This window comes from Cavia porcellus, unplaced genomic scaffold (genome assembly GCF_034190915.1).
Source record: "Cavia porcellus strain 051 isolate PalLab524CR breed Dunkin Hartley unplaced genomic scaffold, mCavPor4.1 scaffold_23, whole genome shotgun sequence".
NCBI classification, from domain to species: domain Eukaryota; kingdom Metazoa; phylum Chordata; class Mammalia; order Rodentia; family Caviidae; genus Cavia; species Cavia porcellus.
In genome coordinates, this window is record NW_026947506.1 from 16,379,542 (window position 1) to 16,403,347 (window position 23,806).

Here is a 23,806-nt window from a genome sequence, read left to right on the forward strand (position 1 = left end):
GTGACCTCTATTGTTATATTGTTACGTCCTGTTTTATCTCAATCTCCCCCTTATTGTTTCAAAAAAAATTATTTAGTCATTTCTTATGTTTGTCTTAATTAAAGAAAAAATTCAAAAAAATTAGGATATATAAATAGTAACTCTTTTTGATTTCCTATTAACTTGTTTTGAAGTCCTGTAGTACTCCCACGATCTTGTTTTGACTGATTAGACTCTGTTCCATTCTATATGATAGTATCAAGTTTGAAGACATAGGCAACTACTTTGAAGACAATAAGATTCACTAAGATACCCATTCTGGTTTGACTATTGTCTTCTTTGGAAGTCCTGTAATGTTTACAACGCCTAAGTTTTATTGGTCTTGTTCTCTACTGTTTTGTCCAACTTTATAATATCTAATAAGATAGACAATTCTTTTTAAGGAAACAAGGGACAACGTTGATAACCATTGTTGATAAACTTGTACTCTGTTCTACACCATGTGCTACGTCTATCCTTGGTATTGACTGACAGCTTTGTTTTGCCATATTTGACTGTATTCTTCCCCCCCCCAAAGAAAGTAATAAGCACTAAGGAGTAATAAAATCCAAGATGTGTAAATTTTGTTGTAAAAAAGAGAGGGAAAAAAAAAAGAAACGGAGCTCTAACGGATATAACAGCAAGTGTGTTTGGGGGTGTTAAATAGTTGACTTTATCAATGTTTTTGGAACATTGAACACAGCTGTTTGCAGTCTCCCTGTTTGAATGTCCACCTTGTGTTCTTTGATACTGTGATTTGAGGAACTATTTTCAAGAAAATAGTGTGTAATCTACTAGCAGGTAATTTCTTAATGTTATGGTTTTTTGTTTTGTTTTGCTTTGTTTTGTAGTTCTGTATTGCGTGTACCCTTACGCCGCTTTGGTTTGTTTTGTGTTTTTCACTTTTTCCTCTTAAATAAAAAAAAAAAAGAAATAAATGAACCCATTAAATAGATTCAAGCAGATATGCAAGAGAAAAAAAATCCATTTTAAAACTTCAGAGCACTTTAGGCCAGTTTGAGGAAAGGACTTCAGATACTGAGTACAGGCTGGCACTTAGTGACAAGGAGAGACAACAAATGACATTAAAAGCACTTTGTAGACATCATGGCAGAAAGCTTTCCTGGTACAGAAGAGGAATTTAATCTACCAATCATTGAGGCAATTATTTCTCCAGTTAGCAGTGATTAAAAGAATTCTACCTGCCCATGTGTAATAGACAAGTTTGCAGACAATCAAATAAAAATAGAGTATTAAAATCTGTTAGGGATGGGCTGGGGGTTTCTCTCAGTAGCATAAGCAACTTCCTGGCAAGCAGTAGTCCTGAGTTCTACCCTGGTAACAATAAAAATGAAAAAGCCAAAAAAAATATCTGTTAGGGATGAGGACTGTTGTGATCCTCCCAATAAGGTCCACAAGTACATGAGGGTATGTAACACTTCTGAGTCTGGTGGAAAACTGGAGCACACTCTGAGTATGTAAAACAGAAAAAAGAGAAGCTTTGGAAGAGAGCCAGTGATATCTATCCCTGAAGTGGTAGCCCTTCTTCCTGTCTTCCTTCCTTCCTTCCTTCCTTCCTTCCTTCCTTCCTTCCTTCCTTCCTTGCTTCCTTCTTTCCTTCCTTGCTTCCTTCCATCCCTCATTCCCTCTGTCCTTTCATTCTTTTGGTTTTTAATTCAAGTTAGTATTTAATCCCACATGTCCTTGAAACTGCAATGATATTCCTGCCTCAGCTTTGCGAGTGCTGGGATTAATGATGTGTTCGCCCACACCCAGCAAATCAGCATTGTTATTTTGTGTCAAAGGAGATAAAATTAAACACAACAAAACAGAGCAAAATTGGACATAAGAACTCAATGTAAGAGATATAAATTTCAAAACTAGATAATCTGAGTTCTTCCCTACCTATCATGTTGTCTTTTGTTTTCTTCCAAATAGTTGTCCATGTCTTGTCATACAGAGAATTCATACTGAGCAACCTAGTATAAAATTAATCCAAACAGTCTGATAAAGGAGTTTTAGGTCTTTAAAATCAGACAAAAAGGAAGTCACCAATGGCTGTGCTAGAATCTCTGGTTTGCTTCACAATACCTGTGCATACTTTCATGTATGTGGAAACTCAGTTAAACACAACCAGCTTAAAAAAAAAAAAACAAAACGTATTATATAGAACAAACCAAAGCATGGATAAACTATTGGGATTCAAAGAGATGATAGAAGGAAATCCCCTCCTTACTACACTGCCTAGGGTCAACCTCTCAAGGGACATGCAGATTACTTCCTCCGACTTGCTAATGGGAGAGGGGGAGAAGATGTGATGTTTGTTTCTCAGCCTGCAGGCTGGCAGACTGACAGCTGCTCATGGTGGGGAGAGGCTTTGCCTGGACTCCTGGCACTCCCAGCATGACCCATGTCCCAGGATATGCCAGTGGAACTCAGTAATATTACTATTTCCAAACATTGGGTCCAAGGAGTGATCTAGGTGAGTAGGAGATCTAAGAGTTCTGAGCAAGTAGCATTTACATTGTCCCACACTAGACTTTAGGTTTAGAGACATTCGGCCAATATTCACAGTTTGTACCTGTCCCAAATCCATGTCCCTTGCTCCTGAGACTGTATCAGATTACCCAGAAGAACCACCTCTTCACTCCCAGCACACCTATTTCTCATGGAGCCTTGAATCTGCTCCCTTCACATTACTTCCCTGCAACTGGCTTTCACCCACATGTGATCCCAAGGGAAAAGTTGCCTTATTGACCGATCTGTCCTGCTTTGCTCCTTACCACCAGAAAGGAATAAACACAGAGGGCCTACTGAGAACAGTGGCATGCTGGAGTTACTATCCTCCACCCTAGCCTCTCATCTTCTGGAAATGGCAAGAAGACGATAGACCAGAGAACTCCCCCATATGAATGAGACAAAAGAAATTCTGGGCTAGTAAAACAGACTGTTTTCATAAACATATAGAAAAGACAGGTAGGATGAAAATTGACTGGCTCTCACATTTTGAGTGAGACACACCTAGGGCAATTGGATTAGAATAGGGTGGGAAGAACCACCATAGGGTGGATCCTGTCCTAAGAGTTATAAAAGGGACACCAAGCAGGAAGAATCCTTTCTGTTTCCATGATGAGGTGGTTCCCTGCTTGAAACTTGGAATTCATATCCTTGCTTCCAGCCCAGATGAATTAGCCTCCTGAAAGGAACTCAGACGGGACTCAAAAAGGCTTCATATTTTCAGGTCTGTGCCTTTTGGTGAGCTATTTCTTTGAGTGATCAAGAAACATTTCAGAGTTGACTTATATACTAGGAAATCTCAGTCAGCTTATTTCTAAATACGTATTTCTTTTAATCTATACATTAGGCTCTCTACTTGTGATTGCCATACTGCCCTGCCTGGCTTGGAACTGCTGACTGCAGTGAAATTTGTGCCATCTGGTGAAGAAGAAATTTGATTCCTGTGACTTGACAAGCTTGCTGCACTTTCACTCTGCTGATGTTAAGGGTTTCCAGTACCGCAGGCCCAGCAGAAATGTCACAGGGGCCAGCAGTGGACAGCAGGTACACCACAGACATCAAAGTAGTGAATGTGTCCTTTTTGTGGACCATTGATAACATTAGATTTTGCCTGAAGGAAATAGATGACTGCATTCAAAGTTCAAGCTTTTCACCTGAAGGAAATGATCAAGTGAAATGGTGCTTACGACTCTACCCAAATGGTCTTGATGAACAAAGCAAAGATTATGTGTCCCTATACCTGGGAATGATCTGCTGTCCAAGGAGGGTAGCTCGTGCAAAATTCACCTTTTCCATTCTGAATGCCAAAGGAGAGAAAACCAAGGTGCTCTCAAGTCCACAAGCTTATACATTTGTGCGAGGAAAGGACTGGGGATTCAAACATTTCATCATTAGAGAGTTTCTTTTGGATCCAAACAATGGACTTCTCTCCAATGACAAGCTTTCCTTCTTCTGTGAAGTGAAAGTAGCACAAGATCCCACCAATAATTCCAGCCAGAATATTATGAAGCTGGATAAGGTTCCTGAGGGCTGCTTGGCAGAGGATCTAGGAGGACTGTGGGAGCGATCCCAGCTCACAGACTGTTGCTTGTGTGTGGCTGGCCAGGAATTCCAGGCTCACAAAGCCATCTTAGCAGCTCGCTCTCCAGTTTTCATGGCATTGTTTGAACTTGAAAAACAAAGGAGCAAAAAGAATCATGTTGAAATCAGTGACATGGATCCTGAAGTTTTTAAGGAAATGATATACTTTATGTACACTGGAAAGGCACCAAACCTAGGGATCATGGCAACTGAACTGGTGGAGGCTGCAACCAGGTTTGTCTGGAGCGCCTGAAGCTCATGTGTGAGAACCACCTCTGCAGCAACCTCTCTGTGGAGAATGCCGTGGAAATCCTCATCTTGGCTGACCTCCACAGTGCACCTCAGTTGAAAACCCGGACACTGGATTTCATCAATTTTCATGTTTCTGACATCCTGGAGACCTCTGAGTGGAAGGCCATGGTGGTGTCCCACCCTCACTTGGTGGCCGAAGCCTATCACTCTCTGGTTTCCATGCAGTGTGCATTCATGGTACCCCCATGCAAGTGTCTCAGACTGTCCTAAGACCCCACATCTCCATTTATGTTCCCAAAACCCTGGCCACATTTGCTGCCACTGAACTATAATATGCTAAGGCAATCCGTGGAAATTTCACTCTTCTATGTGGAAATATTAAATTGTGCCACTCTAGGGGAGAGAAGGGACCACCGTCTTAAGGTCAGAAAAAGGAAATGGGATCTTGAGAATTTAGAAGTCGTGTATCATGCATTTTCAAATCTGTGTTTTATAATATTGTGCAAAGTGGGTTTTTACAATGTAGATGCCAAACTGAAACCAAAACTCCTGTCAATGTTGCAGACAGACCTGGGGTGGGGCTACCTTTAGAGGCAGGGATCATGAACTTCACTCTGTAAATGCAAGACTCCTTCCTGCGTTTCTGCACCATCATGCAGCCCTGGGCACCCCACTTGTAACAAGGGCTTTTTACTGTCCCTCACTTTTCTGTATAAATAAACCTGTATCTTATATTATACGGTTGTTTGGCTCCTCATCCTTTTTCTTTATGTTAGATTCAGAAGCTAAGAAAAATTTCAGAGTGTGCTGATGATTTCAGGCCCATCCACAGGATGAACACAGTGGATGTACAGTGTCACTAATTAACATAGTAGATGGGAGAAATAAATGACCCAGAACTCAGGCTGCTGAAGCCAAGGACAATCACACAATGCAAGTCTTTGCTCATGTTGTCCTGTCCCAGTGACACAGACAGGCAGCACAAGCACTACAGCACATTCCCGCAAAATCTAGGCCTCTGAGAGAGTAGTGCAATCATGGTCCTGGAGAAAAAAAGAGAGGAAAATGCTCAGATTTACGAAAATGGCATAAAAGAGAATTAAAAGTAGAAGTGTTTTATGTATTTCAGAGGAATTCATGTTGAGGAAGCAAAATTTATTACTTACAACTGCACTGAGAAATGGCTGTTGGCAAATTCACACTATAAATCTCAAAAAGAACTTTCTCACTGTGAACATTTAATATCCATAAGAATAGAATACATGTTTCTATGGTATTATGAAGAATAGAAGTAAAATTAAAAATGAAAAGGTAGTGGGTTTCATCTCAAAGTTTGGGCTTTTGTAAAAATCATTAGTGGTGTTACTCTGGAATCACCTAGAATCTGTAATGGCTCAGAGCTTTAAAAATATCTAAAGAAATGGATCCCCTTGTCTTGAACAGGTACAGATTTCAAAACGTTTAATCAGGGCTTACAGCTGGTAACCCTTTATGTGCTGGTTGTGTAAATCTTCATGAATGTCAATATTGGATAACAACCTGTATAACAATCATGCAGTAAAATCACTAAGAGTTCTGTCTCTCTCTCTCTCTCTCTCTCTCTCTCTCTCTCTCTCTCTCTCTCTCTCTGTATATATATATATATATATATATATATATATATATATATATATCTGTCTATCTATCTATCTGTCTGTCTGTCTGTCTTTCTATCTCTATCTCTCTCAGTCTTTATCATGGCTTGAACTCACAACTCACAACCTGGTTATTGCCAGGTAAGTGCTTCTTTGGCTCAGTTTACTGCCTGACTTTTGCAGATATTTGGCATACATATGTCCTATTCTTGTGTCCTTGCTCCTAGAAGTGTCCCTTTCTCACCTCAAGCAGGCTGAGATTGTTGAAAATGAGACAAAATAATTCACTCTGTGTGCATATTTCTTGAAAAGAACGATGGTTCTTGAGATGTTGTGGGAATATGTGTTTTGGTATTATCACCCTCAAGCTTTATTTCACGTCCATTCTCTCCTCCTCATTAAAGAGAATAAAACAGGAAAAGCTTTAAAGGAGGAAAAAGGAAATTTTTTATTAATTTTTACGTGAAAACTTTCAGAACATAGATTCCTCAGCTGTCCATACCTGACTTACTGATTATGTAGGAGTCATCCCAGTTGCTTGGGAATCGCTGTTCATCCTACAAGGGAGAACATTCAAATGTTAATTTTTTTTCTTTCCAAATATATAAATAATTATTATCTTTTACATGAAATGTGGAAATTAAAAAGTATGAGTTTCTGTCACTGCCTCAAATGAACAGCAAAAAACATTGAAAATAACTTACAAAGTGTAATTTCCTCATAGTGAAATGAATGGAGCAAAGTGGATTAGGGCAGAAGATTTTTCAGGGTAAGCACAGGTCTTCTCTGCTTCTCTGAGTACAAATATGTGTTACAGTGACTTATTGTCAAGTGCTTCATAGAAACAGAAGTTATATTGAATGTACAAATTGACCAAAAGAATGTTTTCCTTGCAATTCTACAGAGGAACCAGGCAAGAATTGCAGCTTAAATGGCTGAAGGGCAACCAGTGAGATATGGCGCTATATTAACACTCTTGTGAGAATGACATGCCAGCTGTTAAGCATTAGGAGTTAGGACTGAGAATGCGTGTTCATTCCCCCAGTTGGTGTCACAGTGGTGAACTCTTGAAGGCTGATGTGCTCCCATTTCCAGAAAACAATCATCCCTCTGTGATGTTGGGATTCGATGGGGGTTAATGCTAATCCAACATTACTAGCAGGAGACTTTTTTGAAGAAACCACTTGTTTGACTGCTTAATTCTAAGAAAAATATATGACAGAAGATGAACAAGAATTTGCCATAACTGTACAGGCATTCTGAAGCAAGGAAATCACCAACTGCATTTGGCAAGCACTGAAAGGCCTGCCAAAGTTCCCGGAGGCAACAATTGACGTGTATCATCCAAAGTTGTGTGTCACACATTCTCGAGCTACTAGTGAAGGCATCTTGTGACACTTCCAACTCTTATGTGCAAACAACACACTAATAAATAAAGTATCTATCCAGGAGTCCCGGATGATGAAAGTGGTAGGAGACTAGTGACAAATAGTAAACTTGCATGAACCATTTCGTTTCCTTCATTCAAGTCTAATCACAATATGACTGATTATTTATGTGTATAGTTAGCATGTAGTGATCTCTCACTCAGAAAATCAACAACCCTAGGAAAACATGGAACAGATTTAGAGTTTTCTAACCAAAATGGGAAGCAACAGGAGCCAAATGTACCTGACCTTGAAAGCAGGCACATGGATTAGCCTTATCACACCTCTGTGGAAGACATCTCGGTCTAAATTCTTAGGTACTGTAACCCTGAATCTTTAAAGATTCTATTCCTCTTTACTTTCCATTTTGCACTTGTAATTCATCCTACTCTTGATGCTGTCATCTTGCAATCTCAATAAACAGCAACTTACTACGTATCACAAGGTATATGCCAGGCAATACTCTTGTATGTGTACACAAGAATGTGGAAAAATTTTTGCCCATTCAGTTCTAACACAGCTCTAGGGCTGGATTAGAAACAAAAGCAGCATTTTCCCACCTTTCATCAGCCTGGTTTAAAAGGCATTGCTACACAAAGAGAATTAGTGAAAAAATGTACAAAATGTTCCTACAAGGCTGATGACATTTTCCATGCAAATGGAATTCCACAGTGTATCCAAGGAAGAAACTTATACAATATTCTAAGAAGGGTTAATTTTGGAAAAATTTTACCCTATTTAAAAGGCACTTCAAGAGCTTCCATTTCGTTAGTTTTAATACACTTTGTGTGTGCTGTGTGTGTGTGTGTGTGTGTGTCTGTGTGTGTGTGTTTATCTCTGATAGTGAGTGTTATGCTGATATCTATAAAAGAAGCTATAGAGAAGAAAATTAATTGCAAATTACCCATGATTTCTATTTTTCTTGTCATTTTGTACAAGAAAGTATCTTCTTAATGTAGAAATATCAAAATCTACACAACTGAATTACAACTAGTGCACATATCTTGTATAAAACTCAGAACCTAAAATTAACTAAGAGAGCACAGCAATGATGATTGTTGGGTATTGTACTGATATGGGCATTGAACCTATTTTGGTTATGCTAGTTATTGCAGAATCAGGAAATCATCAACACTAGTGAGGGGAGATGTTTGGACCTGGGGACTCTTGTTCATGGTAACAGTGGCAGCTAGTGAGGCCAGTGGACAATGCTGAGAGACTCAGCAGTGTAGGTAAGCAGCAGACAACGAGGTCTTTACTGTCTGGCACAGAATGGAGAAGGATTTTGTCATTCAGCGCGAGGGAATGTTTGGCGGGAGCCATGTTGAAGTGAAGTCAGATGAACCTTAACCAGAACAGCTGCTGGCTTCCTTTAGAAGACCCTAGTTGGGTGCAGACACATGGAAATTGATTGGAATGAGTTTATTCCAATGAGTCTCGTCTTGAGGCAGGCTGGCTAATGCTGTCTACTACTCCATCAAAATGCCATGCCTGGTTTGAAGGGAAAGAATGGCAGAACTCAGAACACTCTATCCATAGGGTATCTAATAATGAATCCAGAGAGAATCCTGGAAGAGAATGATTTTTTTTATTCATTTTTCTTTTTGGTTTGGTATTTTCTTGTTTTATTCTTCTGCTTTTGATTTCTCCTTTATTTTGTTCTTAATTTCTGAGGGTGACTGTGATTCCTTACTTCCTTGGGGTTATGCTTTTGTTTGGATTTCAATTTTTCTCTTTCAAATCTCATTTAGTCTTCTGCATTAGTTTCCCCCAGTAGATGGGATCCATCTACCATCTCCTTTGTTTGTAATCTCTTTCCCTTTGGCCATTGTTCATGGTACTCTTCTTGCTCCAAAATATATTTTGAATCTTAACCCTTGAGGACAGATTGGACATATCATGAATTCATATATTGTTTATGATTGTTTGCATTCTGTTTTATGTTCAGGAATTCAGTTCATACTGTTAGGAAACTAGCAAGTATCACTCCAGGAATTCAATTGAAACAGAAAAGACATGAGAACACACAAATCAGACTAATCCTCTGGCACCCAGGCCACCAAAGCAAACCTGGGGGGAAATGAGGTTGGAAAATTTGAAAATCCAATGCCAGGTTACTTCAATGTGGCAACAAGGCAATTGAATGAGGCTGTGGAATATATTAAATCAGAAGTAATCTCTCAAGTAACCACAACTAACTACAGAGATTACCAAAATACACAACATTCTTAGTGATGTTAGTTCAGACACAGCCAAAAAACAGGCGAGTTTACAAGAACTGTTGAAGCACAACCTAAGAAATAAATGAACCCATTAAATAGATTCAAGCCGATATGCAAGAGAAAAAAATCCATTTTAAAACTTCAGAGCACTTTAGGCCAGTTTGAGGAAAGGACTTCAGATACTGAGTACAGGCTGGCACTTAGTGACAAGGAGAGACAACAAATGACATTAAAAGCACTTTGTAGACATCATGGCAGAAAGCTTTCCTGGTACAGAAGAGGAATTTAATCTACCAATCATTGAGGCAATTATTTCTCCAGTTAGCAGTGATTAAAAGAATTCTACCTGCCCATGTGTAATAGACAAGTTTGCAGACAATCAAATAAAAATAGAGTATTAAAATCTGTTAGGGATGGGCTGGGGGTTTCTCTCAGTAGCATAAGCAACTTCCTGGCAAGCAGTAGTCCTGAGTTCTACCCTGGTAACAATAAAAATGAAAAAGCCAAAAAAATATCTGTTAGGGATGAGGACTGTTGTGATCCTCCCAATAAGGTCCACAAGTACATGAGGGTATGTAACACTTCTGAGTCTGGTGGAAAACTGGAGCACACTCTGAGTATGTAAAACAGAAAAAAGAGAAGCTTTGGAAGAGAGCCAGTGATATCTATCCCTGAAGTGGTAGCCCTTCTTCCTGTCTTCCTTCCTTCCTTCCTTCCTTCCTTCCTTCCTTCCTTCCTTCCTTCCTTCCTTTCTTGCTTCCTTCTTTCCTTCCTTGCTTCCTTCCATCCCTCATTCCCTCTGTCCTTTCATTCTTTTGGTTTTTAATTCCAGTTAGTATTTAATCCCACATGTCCTTGAAACTGCAATGATATTCCTGCCTCAGCTTTGCGAGTGCTGGGATTAATGATGTGTTCGCCCACACCCAGCAAATCAGCATTGTTATTTTGTGTCAAAGGAGATAAAATTAAACACAACAAAACAGAGCAAAATTGGACATAAGAACTCAATGTAAGAGATATAAATTTCAAAACTAGATAATCTGAGTTCTTCCCTACCTATCATGTTGTCTTTTGTTTTCTTCCAAATAGTTGTCCATGTCTTGCCATACAGAGAATTCATACTGAGCAACCTAGTATAAAATTAATCCAAACAGTCTGATAAAGGAGTTTTAGGTCTTTAAAATCAGACAAAAAGGAAGTCACCAATGGCTGTGCTAGAATCTCTGGTTTGCTTCACAATACCTGTGCATACTTTCATGTATGTGGAAACTCAGTTAAACACAACCAGCTTAAAAAAAAAAACGTATTATATAGAACAAACCAAAGCATGGATAAAAGTATTGGTCTTCAAAGAGATGATAGAAGGAAATCCCCTCCTTACTACACTGCCTAGGGTCAACCTCTCAAGGGACATGCAGATTACTTCCTCCGACTTGCTAATGGGAGAGGGGGAGAAGATGTGATGTTTGTTTCTCAGCCTGCAGGCTGGCAGACTGACAGCTGCTCATGGTGGGGAGAGGCTTTGCCTGGACTCCTGGCATTCCCAGCATGACCCATGTCCCAGGATATGCCAGTGGAACTCAGTAATATTACTATTTCCAAACATTGGGTCCAAGGAGTGATCTAGGTTAGTAGGAGATCTAAGAGTTCTGAGCAAGTAGCATTTACAGTTGTCCCACACTAGACTTTAGGTTTAGAGACATTCTGCCAATATTCACAGTTTGTACCTGTCCCAAATCCATGGCCCTTGCTCCTGACACTGTATCAGATTACCCAGAAGAACCACCTCTTCACTCCCAGCACACCTATTTCTCATGGAGCCTTGAATCTGCTCCCTTCACATTACTTCCCTGCAAATGGCTTTCACCCACATGTGATCCCAAGGGAAAAGTTGCCTTATTGACCTCTCTGTCCTGCTTTGCTCCTTACCACCAGAAAGGAATAAACACAGAGGGCCTACTGAGAACAGTGGCATGCTGGAGTTACTATCCTCCACCCTAGCCTCTCATCTTCTGGAAATGGCAGGAAGACGATAGACCAGAGAACTCCCCCATATGAATGAGACAAAAGAAATTCTGGGCTAGTAAAACAGACTGTTTTCATAAACATATAGAAAAGACAGGTAGGATGAAAATTGACTGGCTCTCACATTTTGAGTGAGACACACCTAGGGCAATTGGATTAGAATAGGGTGGGAAGAACCACCATAGGGTGGATCCTGTCCTAAGAGTTATAAAAGGGACACCAAGCAGGAAGAATCCTTTCTGTTTCCATGATGAGGTGGTTCCCTGCTTGAAACTTGGAATTCATATCCTTGCTTCCAGCCCAGATGAATTAGCCTCCTGAAAGGAACTCAGACGGGACTCAAAAAGGCTTCATATTTTCAGGTCTGTGCCTTTTGGTGAGCTATTTCTTTGAGTGATCAAGAAACATTTCAGAGTTGACTTATATACTAGGAAATCTCAGTCAGCTTATTTCTAAATACGTATTTCTTTTAATCTATACATTAGGCTCTCTACTTGTGATTGCCATACTGCCCTGCCTGGCTTGGAAGTGCTGACTGCAGTGAAATTTGTGCCATCTGGTGAAGAAGAAATTGGATTCCTGTGACTTGACAAGCTTGCTGCACTTTCACTCTGCTGATGTTAAGGGTTTCCAGTACCGCAGGCCCAGCAGAAATGTCACAGGGGCCAGCAGTGGACAGCAGGTACACCACAGACATCAAAGTAGTGAATGTGTCCTTTTTGTGGACCATTGATAACATTAGATTTTGCCTAAAGGAAATAGATGACTGAATTCAAAGTTCAAGCTTTTCACCTGAAGGAAATGATCAAGTGAAATGGTGCTTACGACTCTACCCAAATGGTCTTGATGAACAAAGCAAAGATTATGTGTCCCTATACCTGGGAATGATCTGCTGTCCAAGGAGGGTAGCTCGTGCAAAATTCACCTTTTCCATTCTGAATGCCAAAGGAGAGAAAACCAAGGTGCTCTCAAGTCCACAAGCTTATACATTTGTGCGAGGAAAGGACTGGGGATTCAAACATTTGATCCTTAGAGAGTTTCTTTTGGATCCAAACAATGGGCTTCTCTCCAATGACAAGCTTTCCTTCTTCTGTGAAGTGAAAGTAGCACAAGATCCCACCAATAATTCCAGCCAGAATATTATGAAGCTGGTTAAGGTTCCTGAGGACTGCTTGGCAGAGGATCTAGGAGGACTGTGGGAGCGATCCCAGCTCACAGACTGTTGCTTGTGTGTGGCTGGCCAGGAATTCCAGGCTCACAAAGCCATCTTAGCAGCTCGCTCTCCAGTTTTCATGGCATTGTTGGAACTTGAAAAGCAAAGGAGCAAAAAGAATCGTGTTGAAATCAGTGACATGGATCCTGAAGTTTTTAAGGAAATGATATACTTTATGTACACTGGAAAGGCACCAAACCTAGGGATCATGGCAACTGAACTGCTGGAGGCTGCAACCAGGTTTGGTCTGGAGCGCCTGAAGCTCATGTGTGAGAACCACCTCTGCAGCAACCTCTCTGTGGAGAATGCCGTGGAAATCCTTATCTTGGCTGACCTCCACAGTGCACCTCAGTTGAAAACCCAGACACTGGATTTCATCAATTTTCATGTTTCTGACATCCTGGAGACCTCTGAGTGGAAGGCCATGGTGGTGTCCCACCCTCACTTGGTGGCCGAAGCCTATCACTCTCTGGTTTCCATGCAGTGTGCATTCATGGTACCCCCATGCAAGCGTCTGAGACTGTCCTAAGACCCCACATCTCCATTTATGTTCCCAAAACCCTGGCCACATTTGCTGCCACTGAACCATAATATGCTAAGGCAATCCGTGGAAATTTCACTCTTCCATGTGGAAATATTAAATTGTGCCTCTCTAGGGGAGAGAAGGGACCACCGTCTTAAGGTCAGAAAAAGGAAATGGGATCTTGAGAATTTAGAAGTCGTGTATCACGCATTTTCAAATCTGTGTTTTATAATATTGTGCAAAGTGGGTTTTTACAATGTCGATGACAAACTGAAACCAAAACTCCTGTCAATGTTGCAGACAGACCTGGGGTGGGGCTACCCTTAGAGGCAGGGATCATGAACTTCACTCTGTAAATGCAAGACTCCTTCCTGCCTTTCTACACCATCATGCAGCCCTGGGCACCCCACTTGTAACAAGGGCTTTTTACTGTCCCTCACTTTTCTCTATAAATAAACCTGTATCTTATATTATACGGTTGTTTGGCTCCTCATCCTTTTTCTGTATGTTAGATTCAGAAGCTAAGAAATATTTCAGAGTGTGCTGATGATTTCAGGCCCATCCACAGGATGAACACAGTGGATGTAAAGTGTCACTAATTAACATAGTAGATGGGAGAAATAAATGACCCAGAACTCAGGCTGCTGAAGCCAAGGACAATCACACAATGCAAGTCTTTGCTCATGTTGTCCTGTCCCAGTGACACAGACAGGCAGCACAAGCACTACAGCACATTCCCGCAAAATCTAGGCCTCTGAGAGAGCAGTGCAATCATGGTCCTGGAGAAAAAAAGAGAGGAAAATGCTCAGATTTATGAAAATGGCATAAAAGAGAATTAAAAGTAGAAGTGTTTTATGTATTTCAGAGGAATTCATGTTGAGGAAGCAAAATTTATTACTTACAACTGCACTGAGAAATGGCTGTTGGCAAATTCACACTATAAATCTCAAAAAGAACTTTCTCACTGTGAACATTTAATATCCATAAGAATAGAATACATGTTTCTATGGTATTATGAAGAATAGAAGTAAAATTAAAAATGAAAAGGTAGTGGGTTTCATCTCAAAGTTTGGGCTTTGTAAAAATCATTAGTGGTGTTACTCTGGAATCACCTAGAATCTGTAATGGCTCAGAGCTTTTAAAAATATCTAAAGAAATGGATCCCCTTGTCTTGAACAGGTACAGATTTCAAAACATTTGTTTAATCAGGGCTTACAGCTGGTAACCCTTTATGTGCTGGTTGTGTAAATCTTCATGAATGTCAATATTGGATAACAACCTGTATAACAATTATGCAGTAAAATCACTAAGAGTTCTGTCTCTCTCTCTCTCTCTCTCTCTCTCTCTCTCTATATATATATATATATATATATATATATATATATATATGTCTGTCTATCTGTCTATCTGTCTATCTGTCTGTCTGTCTGTCTGTCTGTCTTTCTATCTCTATCTCTCTCAGTCTTTATCATGGCTTGAACTCACAACTCACAACCTGGTTATTGCCAGGTAAGTGCTTCTTTGGCTCAGTTTACTGCCTGACTTTTGCAGATATTTGGCATACATATGTCCTATTCTTGTGTCCTTGCTCCTAGAAGTGTCCCTTTCTCACCTCAAGCAGGCTGAGATTGTTGAAAATGAGACAAAATAATTCACTCTGTGTGCATATTTCTTGAAAAGAACGATGGTTCTTGAGATGTTGTGGGAATATGTGTTTTGGTATTATCACCCTCAAGCTTTATTTCACGTCCATTCTCTCCTCCTCATTAAAGAGAATAAAACAGGGAAAGCTTTAAAGGAGGAAAAAGGAAATTTTTTATTAATTTTTACGTGAAAACTTTCAGAACATAGATTCCTCAGCTGTCCATACCTGACTTACTGATTATGTAGGAGTCATCCCAGTTGCTTGGGAATCGCTGTTCATCCTACAAGCGAGAACATTCAAATGTTAATTTTTTTCTTTCCAAATATATAAATAATTATTATCTTTTACATGAAATGTGGAAATTAAAAAGTATGAGTTTCTGTCACTGCCTCAAATGAACAGCAAAAAACATTGAAAATAACTTACAAAGTGTAATTTCCTCATAGTGAAATGAATGGAGCAAAGTGGATTAGGGCAGAAGATTTTTCAGGGCAAGCACAGGTCTTCTCTGCTTCTCTGAGTACAAATATGTGTTACAGTGACTTATTGTCAAGTGCTTCATAGAAACAGAAGTTATATTGAATGTACAAATTGACCAAAAGAATGTTTTCCTTGCAATTCTACAGAGGAACCAGGCAAGAACTGCAGCTTAAGTGGCTGAAGGGCAACCAGTGAGATATGGCGCTATATTAACACTCTTGTGAGAATGACATGCCAGCTGTTAAGCGTTAGGAGTTAGGACTGAGAATGCGTGTTCATTCCCCCAGTTGGTGTCACAGTGGTGAACTCTTGAAGGCTGATGTGCTCCCATTTCCAGAAAACAATCATCCCTCTGTGATGTTGGGATTCGATGGGGGTTAATGCTAATCCAACATTACTAGCAGAAGACTTTTTTGAAGAAACCACTTGTTTGACTGCTTAATTCTAAGAAAAATATATGACAGAAGATGAACAAGAATTTGCCATAACTGTACAGGCATTCTGAAGCAAGGAAATCACCAACTGCATTTGGCAAGCACTGAAAGGCCTGCCAAAGTCCCCGGAGGCACCAATTTACCTGTATCATCCAAAGTTTTGTGTCACACATTCTCGAGCTACTAGTGAAGGCATCTTGTGACACTTCCAACTCTTATGTGCAAACAACACACTAATAAATAAAGTATCTATCCAGGAGTCCCGGATGATGAAAGTGGTAGGAGACTAGTGACAAATAGTAAACTTGCATGAACCATTTCGTTTCCTACATTCAAGTCTAATCACAATATGACTGATTATTTATGTGTATAGTTAGCATGTAGTGATCTCTCACTCAGAAAATCAACAACCCTAGGAAAACATGGAACAGATTTAGAGTTTTCTAACCAAAATGGGAAGCAACAGGAGCCAAATGTACCTGACCTTGAAAGCAGGCACATGGATTAGCCTTATCACACCTCTGTGGAAGACATCTCGGTCTAAATTCTTAGGTACTGTAACCCTGAATCTTTAAAGATTCTATTCCTCTTTACTTTCCATTTTGCACTTGTAATTCATCCTACTCTTGATGCTGTCATCTTGCAATCTCAATAAACAGCAACTTACTACGTATCACAAGGTATATGCCAGGCAATACTCTTGTATGTGTACACAAGAATGTGGAAAAATTTTTGCCCATTCAGTTCTAACACAGCTCTAGGGCTGGATTAGAAACAAAAGCAGCATTTTCCCACCTTTCATCAGCCTGGTTTAAAAGGCATTGCTACACAAAGAGAATTAGTGAAAAAATGTACAAAATGTTCCTACAAGGCTGATGACATTTTCCATGCAAATGGAATTCCACAGTGTATCCAAGGAAGAAACTTATACAATATTCTAAGAAGGGTTAATTTTGGAAAAATTTTACCCTATTTAAAAGGCACTTCAAGAGCTTCCATTTCGTTAGTTTTAATACACTTTGTGTGTGCTGTGTGTGTGTGTGTGTGTGTGTCTGTGTGTGTGTGTTTATCTCTGATAGTGAGTGTTATGCTGATATCTATAAAAGAAGCTATAGAGAAGAAAATTAATTGCAAATTACCCATGATTTCTATTTTTCTTGTCATTTTGTACAAGAAAGTATCTTCTTAATGTAGAAATATCAAAATCTACACAACTGAATTACAACTAGTGCACATATCTTGTATAAAACTCAGAACCTAAAATTAACTAAGAGAGCACAGCAATGATGATTGTTGGGTATTGTACTGATATGGGCATTGAACCTATTTTGGTTATGCTAGTTATTGCAGAATCAGGAAATCATCAACACTAGTGAGGGGAGATGTTTGGACCTGGGGACTCTTGTTCATGGTAACAGTGGCAGCTAGTGATTCCAGTGGACAATGCTGAGAGACTCAGCAGTGTAGGTAAGCAGCAGACAACGAGGTCTTTACTGTCTGACACAGAATGGAGAAGGATTTTGTCATTCAGCGCGAGGGAATGTTTGGCGGGAGCCATGTTGAAGTGAAGTCAGATGAACCTTAACCAGAACAGCTGCTGGCTTCCTTTAGAAGACCCTAGTTGGGTGCAGACACATGGAAATTGATTGGAATGAGTTTATTCCAATGAGTCTCGTCTTGAGGCAGGCTGGCTAATGCTGTCTACTACTCCATCAAAATGCCATGCCTGGTTTGAAGGGAAAGAATGGCAGAACTCAGAACACTCTATCCATAGGGTATCTAATAATGAATCCAGAGAGAATCCTGGAAGAGAATGATTTTTTTTATTCATTTTTCTTTTTGGTTTGGTATTTTCTTGTTTTATTCTTCTGCTTTTGATTTCTCCTTTATTTTGTTCTTAATTTCTGAGGGTGACTGTGATTCCTTACTTCCTTGTGGTTATGCTTTTGTTTGGATTTCAATTTTTCTCTTTCAAATCTCATTTAGTCTTCTGCATTAGTTTCCCCCAGTAGATGGGATCCATCTACCATCTCCTTTGTTTGTAATCTCTTTCCCTTTGGCCATTGTTCATGGTACTCTTCTTGCTCCAAAATATATTTTGAATCTTAACCCTTGAGGACAGATTGGACATATCATGAATTCATATATTGTTTATGATTGTTTGCATTCTGTTTTATGTTCAGGAATTCAGTTCATACTGTTAGGAAACTAGCAAGTATCACTCCAGGAATTCAATTGAAAGAGAAAAGACATGAGAACACACAAATCAGACTAATCCTCTGGCACCCAGGCCACCAAAGCAAACCTGGGGGGAAATGAGGTTGGAAAATTTGAAAATCCAATGCTAGGTTACTTCAATGTGGCAACAAGGCAATTGAATGAGGCTGTGGAATATATTAAATCAGAAGTAATCTCTCAAGTAACCACAACTAACTACAGAGATTACCAAAATACACAACATTCTTAGTGATGTTAGTTCAGACACAGCCAAAAAACAGGCGAGTTTACAAGAACTGTTGAAGCACAACCTAAGAAATAAATGAACCCATTAAATAGATTCAAGCCGATATGCAAGAGAAAAAAATCCATTTTAAAACTTCAGAGCACTTTAGGCCAGTTTGAGGAAAGGACTTCAGATACTGAGTACAGGCTGGCACTTAGTGACAAGGAGAGACAACAAATGACATTAAAAGCACTTTGTAGACATCATGGCAGAAAGCTTTCCTGGTACAGAAGAGGAATTTAATCTACCAATCATTGAGGCAATTATTTCTCCAGTTAGCAGTGATTAAAAGAATTCTACCTGCCCATGTGTAATAGACAAGTTTGCAGACAATCAAATAAAAATAGAGTATTAAAATCTGTTAGGGATGGGCTGGGGGTTTCTCTCAGTAGCATAAGCAACTTCCTGGCAAGCAGTAGTCCTGAGTTCTACCCTGGTAACAATAAAAATGAAAAAGCCAAAAAAATATCTGTTAGGGATGAGGACTGTTGTGATCCTCCCAATAAGGTCCACAAGTACATGAGGGTATGTAACACTTCTGAGTCTGGTGGAAAACTGGAGCACACTCTGAGTATGTAAAACAGAAAAAAGAGAAGCTTTGGAAGAGAGCCAGTGATATCTATCCCTGAAGTGGTAGCCCTTCTTCCTGTCTTCCTTCCTTCCTTCCTTCCTTCCTTCCTTCCTTCCTTCCTTCCTTTCTTGCTTCCTTCTTTCCTTCCTTGCTTCCTTCCATCCCTCATTCCCTCTGTCCTTTCATTCTTTTGGTTTTTAATTCAAGTTAGTATTTAATCCCACATGTCCTTGAAACTGCAATGATATTCCTGCCTCAGCTTTGCGAGTGCTGGGATTAATGATGTGTTCGCCCACACCCAGCAAATCAGCATTGTTATTTTGTGTCAAAGGAGATAAAATTAAACACAACAAAACAGAGCAAAATTGGACATAAGAACTCAATGTAAGAGATATAAATTTCAAAACTAGATAATCTGAGTTCTTCCCTACCTATCATGTTGTCTTTTGTTTTCTTCCAAATAGTTGTCCATGTCTTGCCATACAGAGAATTCATACTGAGCAACCTAGTATAAAATTAATCCAAACAGTCTGATAAAGGAGTTTTAGGTCTTTAAAATCAGAAAAAAAGGAAGTCACCAATGGCTGTGCTAGAATCTCTGGTTTGCTTCACAATACCTGTGCATACTTTCATGTATGTGGAAACTCAGTTAAACACAACCAGCTTAAAAAAAAAACGTATTATATAGAACAAACCAAAGCATGGATAAAAGTATTGGGCTTCAAAGAGATGATAGAAGGAAATCCCCTCCTTACTACACTGCCTAGGGTCAACCTCTCAAGGGACATGCAGATTACTTCCTCCGACTTGCTAATGGGAGAGGGGGAGAAGATGTGATGTTTGTTTCTCAGCCTGCAGGCTGGCAGACTGACAGCTGCTCATGGTGGGGAGAGGCTTTGCCTGGACTCCTGGCATTCCCAGCATGACCCATGTCCCAGGATATGCCAGTGGAACTCAGTAATATTACTATTTCCAAACATTGGGTCCAAGGAGTGATCTAGGTTAGTAGGAGATCTAAGAGTTCTGAGCAAGTAGCATTTACAGTTGTCCCACACTAGACTTTAGGTTTAGAGACATTCTGCCAATATTCACAGTTTGTACCTGTCCCAAATCCATGGGCCTTGCTCCTGACACTGTATCAGATTACCCAGAAGAACCACCTCTTCACTCCCAGCACACCTATTTCTCATGGAGCCTTGAATCTGCTCCCTTCACATTACTTCCCTGCAAATGGCTTTCACCCACATGTGATCCTAAGGGAAAAGTTGCCTTATTGACCTCTCTGTCCTGCTTTGCTCCTTACCACCAGAAAGGAATAAACACAGAGGGCCTACTGAGAACAGTGGCATGCTGGAGTTACTATCCTCCACCCTAGCCTCTCATCTTCTGGAAATGGCAGGAAGACGATAGACCAGAGAACTCCCCCATATGAATGAGACAAAAGAAATTCTGGGCTAGTAAAACAGACTGTTTTCATAAACATATAGAAAAGACAGGTAGGATGAAAATTGACTGGCTCTCACATTTTGAGTGAGACACACCTAGGGCAATTGGATTAGAATAGGGTGGGAAGAACCACCATAGGGTGGATCCTGTCCTAAGAGTTATAAAAGGGACACCAAGCAGGAAGAATCCTTTCTGTTTCCATGATGAGGTGGTTCCCTGCTTGAAACTTGGAATTCATATCCTTGCTTCCAGCCCAGATGAATTAGCCTCCTGAAAGGAACTCAGACGGGACTCAAAAAGGCTTCATATTTTCAGGTCTGTGCCTTTTGGTGAGCTATTTCTTTGAGTGATCAAGAAACATTTCAGAGTTGACTTATATACTAGGAAATCTCAGTCAGCTTATTTCTAAATACGTATTTCTTTTAATCTATACATTAGGCTCTCTACTTGTGATTGCCATACTGCCCTGCCTGGCTTGGAAGTGCTGACTGCAGTGAAATTTGTGCCATCTGGTGAAGAAGAAATTGGATTCCTGTGACTTGACAAGCTTGCTGCACTTTCACTCTGCTGATGTTAAGGGTTTCCAGTACCGCAGGCCCAGCAGAAATGTCACAGGGGCCAGCAGTGGACAGCAGGTACACCACAGACATCAAAGTAGTGAATGTGTCCTTTTTGTGGACCATTGATAACATTAGATTTTGCCTAAAGGAAATAGATGACTGAATTCAAAGTTCAAGCTTTTCACCTGAAGGAAATGATCAAGTGAAATGGTGCTTACGACTCTACCCAAATGGTCTTGATGAACAAAGCAAAGATTATGTGTCCCTATACCTGGGAATGATCTGCTGTCCAAGGAGGGTAGCTCGTGCAAAATTCACCTTTTCCATTCTGAATGCCAAAGGAGAGAAAACCAAGGTGCTCTCAAGTCCACAAGCTTATACATTTGTGCGAGGAAAGGACTGGGGATTCAAACATTTGATCCTTAGAGAGTTTCTTTTGGATCCAAACAATGGGCTTCTCTCCAATGACAAGCTTTCCTTCTTCTGTGAAGTGAAAGTAGCACAAGATCCCACCAATAATTCCAGCCAGAATATTATGAAGCTGGTTAAGGTTCCTGAGGACTGCTGGCAGAGGATCTAGGAGGACTGTGGGAGCGATCCCAGCTCACAGACTGTTGCTTGTGTGTGGCTGGCCAGGAATTCCAGGCTCACAAAGCCATCTTAGCAGCTCGCTCTCCAGTTTTCATGGCATTGTTGGAACTTGAAAAGCAAAGGAGCAAAAAGAATCGTGTTGAAATCAGTGACATGGATCCTGATGTTTTTAAGGAAATGATATACTTTATGTACACTGGAAAGGCACCAAACCTAGGGATCATGGCAACTGAACTGCTGGAGGCTGCAACCAGGTTTGGTCTGGAGCGCCTGAAGCTCATGTGTGAGAACCACCTCTGCAGCAACCCCTCTGTGGAGAATGCCGTGGAAATCCTTATCTTGGCTGACCTCCACAGTGCACCTCAGTTGAAAACCCAGACACTGGATTTCATCAATTGTTATGTTTCTGACATCCTGGAGACCTCTGAGTGGAAGGCCATGGTGTTGTCACACCCTCACTTGGTGGCCGAAGCCTATCACTCTCTGGTTTCCATGCAGTGTGCATTCATGGTACCCCCATGCAAGCGTCTGAGACTGTCCTAAGACCCCACATCTCCATTTATGTTCCCAAAACCCTGGCCACATTTGCTGCCACTGAACCATAATATGCTAAGGCAATCCGTGGAAATTTCACTCTTCCATGTGGAAATATTAAATTGTGCCTCTCTAGGGGAGAGAAGGGACCACCGTCTTAAGGTCAGAAAAAGGAAATGGGATCTTGAGAATTTAGAAGTCGTGTATCATGCATTTTCAAATCTGTGTTTTATAATATTGTGCAAAGTGGGTTTTTACAATGTCGATGACGAACTGAAACCAAAACTCCTGTCAATGTTGCAGACAGACCTGGGGTGGGGCTACCCTTAGAGGCAGGGATCATGAACTTCACTCTGTAAATGCAAGACTCCTTCCTGCCTTTCTACACCATCATGCAGCCCTGGGCACCCCACTTGTAACAAGGGCTTTTTACTGTCCCTCACTTTTCTCTATAAATAAACCTGTATCTTATATTATACGGTTGTTTGGCTCCTCATCCTTTTTCTGTATGTTAGACTCAGAAGCTAAGAAATATTTCAGAGTGTGCTGATGATTTCAGGCCCATCCACAGGATGAACACAGTGGATGTAAAGTGTCACTAATTAACATAGTAGATGGGAGAAATAAATGACCCAGAACTCAGGCTGCTGAAGCCAAGGACAATCACACAATGCAAGTCTTTGCTCATGTTGTCCTGTCCCAGTGACACAGACAGGCAGCACAAGCACTACAGCACATTCCCGCAAAATCTAGGCCTCTGAGAGAGCAGTGCAATCATGGTCCTGGAGAAAAAAAGAGAGGAAAATGCTCAGATTTATGAAAATGGCATAAAAGAGAATTAAAAGTAGAAGTGTTTTATGTATTTCAGAGGAATTCATGTTGAGGAAGCAAAATTTATTACTTACAACTGCACTGAGAAATGGCTGTTGGCAAATTCACACTATAAATCTCAAAAAGAACTTTCTCACTGTGAACATTTAATATCCATAAGAATAGAATACATGTTTCTATGGTATTATGAAGAATAGAAGTAAAATTAAAAATGAAAAGGTAGTGGGTTTCATCTCAAAGTTTGGGCTTTGTAAAAATCATTAGTGGTGTTACTCTGGAATCACCTAGAATCTGTAATGGCTCAGAGCTTTTAAAAATATCTAAAGAAATGGATCCCCTTGTCTTGAACAGGTACAGATTTCAAAACATTTGTTTAATCAGGGCTTACAGCTGGTAACCCTTTATGTGCTGGTTGTGTAAATCTTCATGAATGTCAATATTGGATAACAACCTGTATAACAATTATGCAGTAAAATCACTAAGAGTTCTGTCTCTCTCTCTCTCTCTCTCTCTCTCTCTATATATATATATATATATATATATATATATATATATATATATATATATGTCTGTCTATCTGTCTATCTGTCTATCTGTCTGTCTGTCTGTCTGTCTGTCTTTCTATCTCTATCTCTCTCAGTCTTTATCATGGCTTGAACTCACAACTCACAACCTGGTTATTGCCAGGTAAGTGCTTCTTTGGCTCAGTTTACTGCCTGACTTTTGCAGATATTTGGCATACATATGTCCTATTCTTGTGTCCTTGCTCCTAGAAGTGTCCCTTTCTCACCTCAAGCAG

At 40.2% G+C, this 23,806-nt stretch overlaps 2 protein-coding genes and 1 pseudogene across 2 annotated transcripts; all 3 read left to right on the top strand.

Annotated features, from left to right (window-relative positions):
* The first annotated feature begins 3,514 nt into the window (after positions 1 to 3,514).
* Positions 3,515 to 4,638, top strand: LOC100736021 (speckle-type POZ protein-like). Its single transcript, XM_063233659.1, is given in 2 exon segments — positions 3,515 to 4,352; positions 4,355 to 4,638. Coding segments are annotated over 2 exon segments (1,122 nt in total).
* A 7,608-nt stretch (positions 4,639 to 12,246) lies between these two features.
* Positions 12,247 to 13,418, top strand: LOC100717496 (speckle-type POZ protein-like). Its single transcript, XM_063233660.1, is given in 1 exon segment — positions 12,247 to 13,418. A coding segment is annotated over 1 exon segment (1,125 nt). The 5' UTR covers positions 12,247 to 12,293.
* Positions 13,419 to 21,061: 7,643 nt separating this feature from the next.
* Positions 21,062 to 22,196, top strand: LOC100729357 (speckle-type POZ protein-like; annotated as a pseudogene).
* The last annotated feature ends 1,610 nt before the right edge of the window (positions 22,197 to 23,806 follow it).